Source organism: Halichondria panicea, chromosome 10 (genome assembly GCF_963675165.1).
Source record: "Halichondria panicea chromosome 10, odHalPani1.1, whole genome shotgun sequence".
Taxonomy (NCBI): Eukaryota; Metazoa; Porifera; class Demospongiae; order Suberitida; family Halichondriidae; genus Halichondria; species Halichondria panicea.
Genome location: NC_087386.1, coordinates 5,673,381 through 5,686,516, shown reverse-complemented (window position 1 = coordinate 5,686,516; position 13,136 = coordinate 5,673,381). Strand labels below are relative to the sequence as shown.

At 45.8% G+C, this 13,136-nt stretch overlaps 2 protein-coding genes across 5 annotated transcripts in view; one reads left to right on the top strand and one right to left on the bottom strand.

Moving 5' to 3' along the window:
- Positions 1–5,551, top strand: part of LOC135342752 (procollagen galactosyltransferase 2-like) — a 22,648-nt gene extending 17,097 nt beyond the window's left edge. The window contains exons 6-7 of one of the 4 annotated variants that reach the window (XR_010396916.1): positions 3,389–3,465; positions 3,552–3,969. The gene's annotated coding sequence lies outside the window, so the exon portion shown is untranslated. Of the gene's footprint in view, positions 1–3,388; positions 3,466–3,551; positions 3,979–5,334 lie in introns of those variants that run through there. The other 3 variants (XM_064539596.1, XM_064539599.1, XM_064539598.1) reach the window with 3 other exon arrangements.
- On the bottom strand, positions 5,519–13,136 carry LOC135342640 (ankyrin repeat domain-containing protein 50-like). Its single transcript, XM_064539432.1, has 11 exons — positions 12,196–13,136; positions 11,929–12,015; positions 11,769–11,867; positions 11,604–11,699; positions 10,536–10,634; positions 8,563–8,661; positions 7,721–7,819; positions 7,555–7,653; positions 6,037–6,135; positions 5,890–5,988; positions 5,519–5,760 (listed from the first exon to the last, which is right to left on the bottom strand). Exons 1-11 carry the CDS (start codon positions 13,087–13,089, stop codon positions 5,692–5,694), a joined length of 1,839 nt encoding a protein of 612 aa, XP_064395502.1. The 5' UTR covers positions 13,090–13,136; the 3' UTR covers positions 5,519–5,691.

The window sequence follows — 13,136 nt, the reverse complement described above, 5'->3', positions numbered from 1 at the left end:
CCACCCCCCTATACTGCATTAGTGTGTGTGTTGTCTCCCCCCACACAGTGGACCACCCCCCTATACTGCATTAGTGTGCGTGTTGTCTCCCCCCACACAGTGGACCACCCCCCTATACTGCATTAGTGTGTGTGTTGTCTCCCCCACACAGTGGACCACCCCCCTATACTGCATTAGTGTGCGTGTTGTCTCCCCCCACACAGTGGACCACCCCCCTATACTGCATTAGTGTGCGTGTTGTCTCCCCCACACAGTGGACCACCCCCCTATACTGCATTAGTGTGCGTGTTGTCTCCCCCCACACAGTGGACCACCCCCCTATACTGCATTAGTGTGTGTGTTGTCTCCCCCACACAGTGGACCACCCCCCTATACTGCATTAGTGTGTGTGTTGTCTCCCCCACACAGTGGACCACCCCCCTATACTGCATTAGTGTGCGTGTTGTCTCCCCTCACACAGTGGACCACCCCCCTATACTGCATTAGTGTGCGTGTTGTCTCCCCCCACACAGTGGACCACCCCCCTATACTGCATTAGTGTGCGTGTTGTCTCCCCCACACAGTGGACCACCCCCCTATACTGCATTAGTGTGCGTGTTGTCTCCCCCCACACAGTGGACCACCCCCCTATACTGCATTAGTGCGTGTCTTGTCTCCCCCCACACCGTGGACCACCCCCCTATACAGCATTAGTGCGTGTGTTGTCTCCCCCCACACGGTGGACCACCCCCCTATACTGCATTAGTGTGCGTGTTGTCTCCCCCCACACAGTGGACCACCCCCCTATACTGCATTAGTGTGCGTGTTGTCTCCCCCCACACAGTGGACCACCCCCCTATACTGCATTAGTGTGTGTGTTGTCTCCCCTCACACAGTGGACCACCTCCCTATACTGCATTAGTGTGTGTGTTGTCTCCCCCCACACAGTGGACCACCCCCCTATACTGCATTAGTGTGCGTGTTGTCTCCCCCCACACAGTGGACCACCCCCCTATACTGCATTAGTGTGCGTGTTGTCTCCCCCCACACAGTGGACCACCCCCCTATACTGCATTAGTGTGCGTGTTGTCTCCCCCCACACAGTGGACCACCCCCCTATACTGCATTAGTGTGTGTGTTGTCTCCCCCACACAGTGGACCACCCCCCTATACTGCATTAGTGTGCGTGTTGTCTCCCCCCACACAGTGGACCACCCCCCTATACTGCATTAGTGTGTGTGTTGTCTCCCCCCACACAGTGGACCACCCCCCTATACTGCATTAGTGTGCGTGTTGTCTCCCCCCACACAGTGGACCACCCCCCTATACTGCATTAGTGTGTGTGTTGTCTCCCCCACACAGTGGACCACCCCCCTATACTGCATTAGTGTGCGTGTTGTCTCCCCCCACACAGTGGACCACCCCCCTATACTGCATTAGTGTGCGTGTTGTCTCCCCCCACACAGTGGACCACCCCCCTATACTGCATTAGTGTGTGTGTTGTCTCCCCCACACAGTGGACCACCCCCCTATACTGCATTAGTGTGCGTGTTGTCTCCCCCCACACAGTGGACCACCCCCCTATACTGCATTAGTGTGCGTGTTGTCTCCCCCACACAGTGGACCACCCCCCTATACTGCATTAGTGTGCGTGTTGTCTCCCCCCACACAGTGGACCACCCCCCTATACTGCATTAGTGTGCGTGTTGTCTCCCCCACACAGTGGACCACCCCCCTATACTGCATTAGTGTGTGTGTTGTCTCCCCCACACAGTGGACCACCCCCCTATACTGCATTAGTGTGCGTGTTGTCTCCCCTCACACAGTGGACCACCCCCCTATACTGCATTAGTGTGCGTGTTGTCTCCCCCCACACAGTGGACCACCCCCCTATACTGCATTAGTGTGCGTGTTGTCTCCCCCACACAGTGGACCACCCCCCTATACTGCATTAGTGTGCGTGTTGTCTCCCCCCACACAGTGGACCACCCCCCTATACTGCATTAGTGCGTGTCTTGTCTCCCCCCACACCGTGGACCACCCCCCTATACAGCATTAGTGCGTGTGTTGTCTCCCCCCACACGGTGGACCACCCCCCTATACTGCATTAGTGCGTGTGTTGTCTCCCCCCACACGGTGGACCAGCCCCCTATACTGCATTTGTGTGTGTGTTGTCTCCCCCCACACGGTGGACCACCCCCCTATACTGCATTAGTGTGCATGTTGTCTCCCCCCACACGGCCCCCTATACTGCATTAGTGTGCGTGTTGTCTCCCCCCACACGGTGGACCACCCCCCTATACTGCATTAGTGTGCGTATTGTTTCTCCCCACACAGTGGACCACCCCCTTATACTGCATTAGTGTGTGTGTTGTCTCCCCCCACACAGTGGACCACCCCCCTATACTGCATTAGTGTGTGTGTTGTCTCCCCCCACACAGTGGACCACCCCCCTATACTGCATTAGTGTGCGTATTGTTTCCCCCCACACAGTGGACCACCCCCCTATACTGCATTAGTGTGTGTATTGTCTCCCCCCACACAGTGGACCACCCCCCTATACTGCATTAGTGTGCGTATTGTTTCCCCCCACACAGTGGACCACCCCCCTATACTGCATTAGTGTGTGTGTTGTCTCCCCCCACACAGTGGACCACCCCCCTATACTGCATTAGTGTGTGTATTGTCTCCCCCCACACAGTGGACCACCCCCCTATACTGCATTAGTGTGTGTATTGTTTCCCCCCACACAGTGGACCACCCCCCTATACTGCATTAGTGTGCGTATTGTTTCCCCCCACACAGTGGACCACCCCCTATACTGCATTAGTGTGTGTATTGTTTCCCCCCACACAGTGGACCACCCCCCTATACTGCATTTGTGTGTGTGTTGTCTCCCCCCACACGGTGGACCACCCCCCTATACTGCATTAGTGTGCGTATTGTTTCCCCCCACACAGTGGACCACCCCCCTATACTGCATTTGTGTGTGTGTTGTCTCCCCCCACACGGTGGACCACCCCCCTATACTGCATTAGTGTGCGTGTTGTCTCCCCCCACACGGTGGACCACCCCCCTATACTGCATTAGTGTGCGTGTTGTCTCCCCCCACACGGTGGACCACCCCCCTATACTGCATTAGTGTGTGTGTTGTCCCCCCCCACACGGTGGACCACCCCCCTATACTGCACTAGTGTGCGTGTTGTCTCCCCCCACACGGTGGACCACCCCCCTATACTGCATTAGTGTGTGTGTTGTCCCCCCCCACACGGTGGACCACCCCCCTATACTGCATTAGTGTGCGTATTGTTTCCCCCCACACAGTGGACCACCCCCTTATACTGCATTAGTGTGTGTATTGTCTCCCCCCTATACTGCATTTGTGTGTATATTGTCTCCCCCCACACAGTAGACCACCCCCCTATACTGTACAGTCAGTACATCTCCAGACCACCCCCTGTCAAGAACAACTTGGGGTTGGACGCGGTAAGCTGTCTCTACTATTACAGTTATGTTGTATGTGTACGGAAATCATAAAAGTTCACTGATAATTTCCAAACAACATTTGATAGGTGTTCATGATTGGGCTAGTACGGAGGCCAGAAAGAAAGAACCGGATGATTTTAAGCCTGGACGAGCTCAACTTCAACTACACCCTCTTTGATGCTGTCGATGGAAGGTGAGAGAAAATTAATAATTATACATCGTATGGAGTAAGGTTTTAGATAGTGGCTTATCACGTCCAACCCCAAATTGTCATTGAGAGAGGGTAGTCTTGAGATGTACTGCATGGTGTAGAGTATAGGTTCAGTGTGTGTGAGGGGAGACATAACTGGCTGTACAATACAGAGGGATGGGGGAGGAGACAATACACACTAATTGATACACAAGGATGTGGTGGGGAACTCATATTTAAAAGAACCTCTTTTGTTTATTTTATCCCTGGCCACTACAGACAGTTGAATCAGAGCTACCTGGACAGTCTGGGTATCAAGTACCTACCTGGCTGGGGAGGGACCCTTGGGGAGAACGACCTATGACCTTTGGAGAGATCGGCTGTTTCCTTAGTCACCACACGATATGGCAGCAGGTGAGTGGGCGTTAGTGGACACTTGTTGATGTGTACAGAAAGTATTGCTACCTGTTGCATTGTGGGCACTTGTAACTGTGTGAAACCTGTCTAATGTGGTCACCCTCTATAATAGTACAGCCAGGTTAATGTGCTCCTAAGTCTCCTGTGTGCGGACACAAATATTAGCTGTTTGAGCGAACTAGACACTTTCATGAATTGCTTTAACTGATAATGAGACAGTGGTTGAAAAATAATAAACTACTTGTCTTAGAAGGCGACAAAAAACACTGTTTTCTAATCGATCCAATCGTTGCTTTGTAGAATCCCCATAATGTTAAAGTCATTACAATAAAGTTGATTGCGTGTCCGTTATGTCAACGCACGGATGAATGCTCTACTGAGCATCTTGTTATAATAGCCACTGTTGGTCTGTCCAAGGGTGACCAGTATAGACAAGTCTTACTGTACCTCTCTTGCCCCCCAGATGATGACGGAGGGTCTGGATCAAATCCTAATTCTGGAGGATGATGTCGTGTTTGATCCCTACTTCCGACATGACCTCACTAGAGTGCTGGAAGAGTCCAATCGGATCACACCAAACTGGGACCTCATGTGAGAGCTCTGGAGATATACAGTCTATTATTATACGCAATGTCCGTATCTCGTTAGTCCAATCTTTGCTTACAAGTAGTTCAGTGCAACACCATAAATAAGGCACACCTTATAATCAGCTGACAGTAGTCTAGAAGTAAGAAAATTGCTGTCTAATTTCCTTGAACTATAACCATGCTAGTTTGGATTGTCCGAACTTACAACAAATTAACGCTAGATTGTTGTATGTAGAGATGCATTTCATGATACAGGGGATGGTCTTCTTCACTGGGCCTGTGACCATGGCAACCTGAACATGGTGAAACTACTTGTGAAGAGGGGAGCAGATGTTAATATTGAGGACAGACACCTCTTCATTATGGTGAGAGATGGAGTATTCTTTTACAGAGGGTGCTTGTGTGTTAATACATGTTGAAGCTAGCTGTCTGTTTGTAGATCTTTGTTTGAGTCCAATGCTCCCTCTACTGAATAGTGAGGGAAGTCAGTTTGGCTGTGTATCTATGGTAACCTTGGAAATCTTTTTGTATTTGCATTACTGATGGTGATCGAGGAAACATATTATACCCTATAGCTGTAGAAGTTGAGCTGGTTATTAGATTTATTCGCGGTAATAATTATTGTCTTTTTTTGAATTCCTTATAATTATATTCGTGATTGTATTTCCTCTACAGCTGTGTCATGTGATCATCATGCTGTCATCTCTTATCTACTACAAGTGGGATTCCTATCTCAAGATGTGATTGAGAATCAAGCACCTATATAATTATATAGCCTCGATTCCAGGCCGCACCTTTAGACAAACAATTCAATCTAGTTTCAGGTTATTAATTTTGCACATTTCCCATTATTGACCAATTAACTTTCAAGTTTTACATGATCAGAATGTAACTTGGTGAAATACATGAGAAACCGTATATAGAAAAAAAAAATTAATTATAAGACAAAATGATGTAGTGTATAAATTTGCAATCAACGTATCTATCAGAGGCTAGCTGCCATGGTAACAGTACAGTTAATAAGGTACAGAGTCAGTGTAGTAGTTCACACACTTGAGTGTGTCCCTTCCTACTAGCCATATCATAGGCAGTATGTCCGCTCTGTATAGTGGGTATGTGAGCAGTTAGTGATGAAGGGAAATAAGGAATTTATCACAAAACCACTGGATTTAATGTTGCCATGGTGATATACAGTATCATAATTATATACAATCATGCAGCGTGACTCACATTAGCTTTGATTTTAACGTCAGCCTTGGCCTCCAACAACATTCTAACAACTCCACAGTGACCCTGTAGACTGGCCATGTACAATGCTGTGACTCCGTTCTGTGTACAGATCCAAATAATTACTAACAGACAAATAGTAAATCTCACCTTCGCTTGAATGTCAATTTTAGCTTTTGCAGCAATTAATATTTCCACTGCCCTCACATGACCATTCTGAGCAGCTACCATCAACGCAGTGGCTCCATCCTGTACAGAGTCAAGATAGTACAGATCCACTCATTACACAATATCACTCATACAATATCACATGACTATCTACACTAATGTCAGGGCAGAGGAGGTACGACATTGTTTGAATTGAATATTCCATTGTGATGACGTTTACGGGTTCAGCGACGGAAACAGTTAGATCTAGGTCTAAACTATACTACCCTTGAGCCTTAGTCACAGAATAACAGAGTTATTGTTGGGAACACATTATATAAAACAACGTAAAAAATGTTTGAATAGATCACGAGATGCGTGTCGTACCTCGGTACACCAACTACCAGTGCTCTCTACACAAACATGACTAGCTCTGGTGTCTAATGGAAGATAGTGTGAGCAGGTGAACCATCACTCATCATAGACCCACTCATTATACAATATCACATGACTATCTACACTAATGTCAGGGGATACACTAGCCTCGATCCCAGGCCACACTTCCTCTGAGTGCCATATACCGGCTAACACAGGATAACAACTCGTATGCTCAGTAAAACAATTATGTCACATACCGTATAGCGCGAAATTTTCGAGGTACTTATATTTTGTGGAATGGCCTCTAAAAAATTTCGTTGCACAATGTTCGTGGAATGACTGCTTACCGGAAGACACGCCTTTTAATCTTTGCACGTTATAGCAGATAATTCTAATTAAAGAACAATTTTTTTTGTGGACTTAATTTTCGTGTAGGATCGCTAACACACAAATTCGCGAAAATTAAGCCCCTCGAAAATTTCGCGCTATACTACGGTATACGATTGAAGGTTTCTAGCCCATCTGATAGCATTCTGATAGCTAGCTATACCCATAGCCTGCTATGCTAACAAAAGACTCATAACTAGCAACAGTGTGGATGACAATCGTCTGAACGGAGTGAAGGCTGACAATAGCCTATATGGACAGGCCACGCCCATCTAATACTAACTTCGATGAAAGTCTACTATACTACTGCTACTGAAAGAAAATAGCTGTACAACAAGCCTATAGCTCTGTGTCTAGCTAGCTAGCTAGCTATATATAGCTCTGTGTATGACTTTCAATAAGAATTTGTATCTTTTTTAGGATATTTTCACAGGAATTTTACAGGAAAAATATCCATGCGCAAGCAGTCAGTAGCAGTCCTTATCTTTAATGGAAGCTGAGGTTCAGTGACGGAAACAGTTACCTCTAGGTCTAAACTATACTACCCTTGAGCCTTAGTCAAAGTTATTGTGCATTACATTGGAATGCAATTAAAAGAGAGATCATGAGATGCGTGTCGTACCTCGGTACACCAACTACCAGTGCTCTCTACACAAACATGACTAGCTCTGGTGTCTAATGGATCAGGTCAACAGAACATGGGGAAGCTCTGTGGCTAGTGGCCTCTGAGATGTGTGTACAGCTACTTACACTCACCTCTTTGGGTACATCAACATTGGCCCCAGCATCGACTAGGAGCTCCATACATTTCTGGTGACCATAAAAACTGGCTGTACAAAGAGGGGTCTCTCCCCACTGTACATAGGAGGAAAACAATGTAAACAGCATGTTGTGGGAAATGTGTTTGTACAACAAAACCAACCTTGGTCTGAGTGTTGACTGTAGCCTTGGCTGCTAAGAGGACCCTCACTACCTCATCATGTCCCTGGTGACTGGCTGCATACAGAGCTGTCTGGTTGTCCTGTTATAGACCATAAACCATATAATTATATATCACAGCAACTGGACCAGCTAATTGTACACTCTCCACTACACAGTCCACTCATACACAGAGCTCGAGGTAGCCTCGTTCCCAGGCCAATTTTTTTGTATGGAACGGAAGTGAGAAAAATGCGACCTGGTGTCTACTGATAATGCGCATGCGCTTAGTTATGCTGTAAAATATGGGGAATCCCCTTCTTTCCCCCTATCTACCGTGCTGTGCTTCTATTGTGTTGATCAAGAAGGCTTGCACACTAGTCTGAAGCCAGAGGAGGCTCTCGTCTACCTCACGACGGTCGTATGGTCGGGATGCCTGAGCTTGGAAGGACAGGCTATAGGGCAAGTCTTTGTGCTTCCTATGGTACTTCTAACTGCTGCTTGAGAAGATAACTATACGACCATCGTAGAACTAGAGACTACTGGCCTCAGACTTCAGACTAAGTGTACCAGCTTTCTTGGCCAACGCAATAGAGGGCATAAGCCATAGCTTCAGTATGGAAGTACGTATTACGGAACATATTCCTAGTAAACGGACTAGTTTGCAAAAGTTTCACATTAGTGCACGATTACCATGCGCACTAACACCCAAGCAATGGACACCAGGCCTTTTCCCCCTTCAAAAAAAAAGCGGCCTAGGAACGAGACTAACACAGAGGTGACAGTACACACACTCAACCATGGAATCAGCAGAGTACACAAACACCACCATGCAGCGTGACTCACATTAGCCTTGATGTGGACGTCAGCCTTGGCCTCCAACAACATTCTAACAACTCCACAGTGACCATTCCTACAGGCCATGTACAATGCTGTGCCTCCATCCTGTACAGAGTCAAGATAGTACAGATCCACTCATTACACAATATCACTCATACAATATCACATGACTATCTACACTAATGTCAGGGCAGAGGAGGTATGACACTTATTTAATTGAATCTTTATTTGTGATGACGTTTGTTTAGCTGGTAGTTAAGGTTACGGTATACTGTTCCACCCACGCTCAAATCTGCGTGGGTGTTCAATGTAGTTCAGCTAGTAAAATGGCTCTCATCTGGCAATGGTTACTCTGCGTTAATTCCAGGCACCAGGAAACCCCTCCTTACCGTATACTCTGCTGTTTCTTATTATACGAATAAAGAGGCAGGGTGACTCGAAGAGTTTTTCCCAAGAGAGTAAGTTACAACAAAGTTACGGCTATTTTTCTAGCTGTTTTTATAGGCTAATATAGCGACTGTAGAGTACGTAGTAACAAGGAACCGATATATTTTTTGCTGTAAGGTCTCTATGAACAAGATCTCTTCGAGTCGCCCTCCAGTAAGTCTTCAGGCATCGAATACTGGTCAGAAAGACAACCTAGAAGCTATGCAGTCAACAAAATTTGACGACAAAATACTCAGTTTTTCCAGCTGACCTCAGACCACTTCATTGGATTACAAGACATATAAACTCTGAGTTATTATTGTAGCTAGCATTGTTCCATGTTCTCTTTCCATTGATAATCGTTGCAAGTTACAAAAATAACGTTGTGATGAGAAATAAATATCTTATGAATCATTCATGAGCAATTAGTATACTGTAACCTTAACCGCGACCTTGTCACGACAAACTCTATAGGCCTGTAGAACGCTTGTAACTAGCTGTTTAGCTAGCTCTGTACGTTGCTCAAGGTCTATGGCTAGCTATAGTGTTTCTCCAGCTGAGGTCCTGGTTAGAACTCGTCCAGATGTATATGAAAGGTGCAGTGCTCTCAACATTTGTAGCAAGCATATCTCCTAACTGAATAGGGTTCACTGGGGTTCAGCGACGGAAACAGTTAGATCTATGTCTAAACTATACTACCCTTGAGCCTTAGTCACAGAATAACAGAGTTATTGTAGGGAACACACTACATTGAACCAATGTAAAAAAGATTGGAATGCAATTAAAAGAGAGATCACGATGCTGTTGTTACTGGCTACATGCATACAGAGTTGTCTGGTTGTCCTGTGTTATATAGACCATAAACCATAATTATAATTATGTATAACAGCAACTGGAGGGTTAGTGTAAAAGCTGGAATGCAGGATATGGAACGGAACATGTAGCTGGCTGTAATCATCACATGACACCTGTTATTGGAAAGAGGATCAACAACTTACACACACTGTTGCACAGTGGTAGATATTGAGATAACAGTTTCATTGTTGAGAGTATAAATGTGGAATTTGCTGACTCCACAACCCAATGTGTGTGGAAATCAATGGCAAAAGGCTTGGTCAGTGTGTCTCTTCAACTCGCACAAATAGTTTAAAGTTTCACCAAGGGCCAAAACTTTGCAGGCATGCAGATTGAAGAAAGGTATAGCTTTGGAGTGTCCTGTATAGCTATAGACTTCACACTCCACCTTACTTTGGGCACAACATAATTACTTCGCTAAGTCTATAGACACGTATAATTATGTGTATTTGTAATGTTCAATGTTGCTACTATAATTATACTCAGTCTACTTTTTTTACATAATAGTCTTCTAAAATTAGCTTTGTGTCTATAAAAGGAGTATTTAAGTCATACTACACTAAAAAAATACAGAGCACCATCAGCAGCTCTCTTTTTAGTCATTCCATATTCCGTTCTATTCCGCATTCCAGCTTTACACTAACCCGCAACTGGACCAGCTAATCCACTACTCAATCCACTACTCTAGTAAATCTCACCTCATTTTGAATGTCAACTCTAGCTTTAGCAGCAATCAATAATTCCACTGCCCTCACATGACCATAACAAGCAGCTACATACAATGCTGTCGTTCCATCCTGTACAGAGTCAAGATAGTACAGATCCACTCATTACACAATATCACTCATACAATATCACATGACTATCTACGCTAATGTCAGGGCAGAGGAGGTATGACACTGTTTTTACTTGAATATTCCATTGTGATGACGTTTACAGGTTCAGCGACGGAAACAATTAGATCTAGGTCTAAACTATATATACTATACTTGAGCTTTAGTAAGAGTTATTGTGGGGAACACACTACATTGAAAACAACGTAAAAATTGTTTGAATAGATCACGAGATGCGTGTTGTACCTCGGTACACCAACTACAAGTGCTCTCTACACAAACATGACTAGCTCTGGTGTCTAATGAACCAGGTCAACAGAACATGGGGAGGCTCTGTGGCTAGTGGCCTCTGAGATGTGTGTATAGTAGCAGTAAAGTGGCCTGGTACCTATTGCATGGGTGATAGTGCGCATGCGCTTCAAATTACGCAGAATATGGGTAATCGTACTTCGAACGTAAAACCTTAGTAACCGTAATTTAGTCCCTTTACTAAGAATATGTTCTGTAATATTTTATCTCCATACTGAGTTCCGTGAAGCTGTATCTATTGCTTAGAAGGCTTGAACACTAGTTTGGAGGCTCTCATCTACGTCTACGATGGTCCTATAGCCAGGTTGTCTTCGCAAGAAGCAGTCAAAAGGCACCATACACTTCCCATAGCCTGTACAGATCTAAGCTAAGACATCCTGACCATACAGCCGTCATAGAGGTGGATGAGAGCCTCTTTTGGCTTCAGACTAGTGTGAAAGCCTTTTGGAACAACGCAATAGAGAGCTAAGCTGATGTACATAGATAGAAAGAAAGAAAAGAGGGGATTCCCCAGATTCTGGAGAATAAACTATCACATGCTCACTATCACCATGCAATAAGTACCAGGCCATACTTTAATCGGCCTGGAATCGAGGCTATGTGTATATAGCTACTTACACTCACCTCTCTGGGTACATCAACATTGGCCCCAGCATCGATTAGGAGCTCCATACATTTCTGATGACCATTGAAACTGGCTGTCCAAAGAGGGGTCTCTCCCTCCAGTACATAGGAGGAAAACAATGTAAACAGCATGTTGTGGGAAATTATTTGTACAACAAAACAAACCTTGGTCTGAGTGTTGACTGTAGCCTTGGCTGCTAAGAGGACCCTCACTATCTCATCATGTCCATTCCTACTGGCACAGTAAAGAGCAGTCCAACCATCCTGTAGAGACAAGATCATCAACCAACGGACATATTGGCACTGTAGACAGTATTCCCCTCACCTTGTCTGCCTGGTTGGGATCAGCCCCACACTCCAGTAGCTCCAGAACCACACCCACATCACCCGTCTCACAAGCATCTACAAATGCCTAGGAGAAAATACACAAACACACCTGATTAAAAGATGGAATGACAAAAATTGTATGTACATGTTATATACTGTTCAAGATTCTATAGCCACCCACACAGAAGTACCAGCATACAGTCGACACTAACACTATATAAGCTGACAATGCACATTTGATACCTCCACCCACTCACTCACGTACCATCCTGGGGTGCTGTAGACACAGCTTTCTGAGTGAGACAATCACTTCGTCAACTGATGGTCTCTGTTGAGGTCGGTCATGGAGGCAGCTAACAACAAGAGGATAAAGAGCGTGTTTCTCCCCCATTTTGTCACCATGGACAGCAGTGCTTCGACGCATGAGCTCCATTTTCCCATCATCCACGTGCTTGATAACCTCAGGAGTAAAGTACGAGACTTCAGGGAAATCACCGATAACAGTGTGAATGATGAGATGACCGAATGAGAAGATGTCCAGCTTGGTAGTGTAGGTGGGCCGTTTTTCATGACACTCGGGAGGCATGTAGGTTGGATTTCCAGGAATTTTTGTCAGAACATGAGTCAATCTCTCCAGATCAACGTATCTGGAGACGCCCAGGTCTCCGATTTTGGCAGTGAGGTCGTCAGTGAGCAGGATGTTGGGAGCAGTGAGGTCACGATGGATGAGGGGAGGGGTCAAAGAGTGGAGATAGTGAAGTCCCTTGGATACATCATACAGGATATGGATTCTAGTGGCGATATTCGTGTCTCGATGGGTTTCAACGAAATCAGCCAAGTCGGAATGAAGCCTCTCCATTATTAGACTGATGTCGTTCTTATCGCGGCCGTAATGGACTCCAACGAAAACAACTATGTTGGGGTGATGTAAAACACTCAGAATTTGACATTCATTTCTGAACTTTGTCACAATGCTCTCCCTCTGTCCAAGGGATCGCTCTTGGAGCAATATGGAGTGAAGCTTCTTAGCAATGCAGTGTCTTCCATTCACCGTCACTCTAAAGACACAGCCATAAGCCCCTGAGCCAGCTTTGTTCTCCTCTAGATTCAATCCTTCCACCTGGACCACCAGAGCATCAAGGTCACTTCTTGTAGCCATTTGCACAGTTTACATAAAGGGCAGGGCACGTTCGTACTGCGCATGCT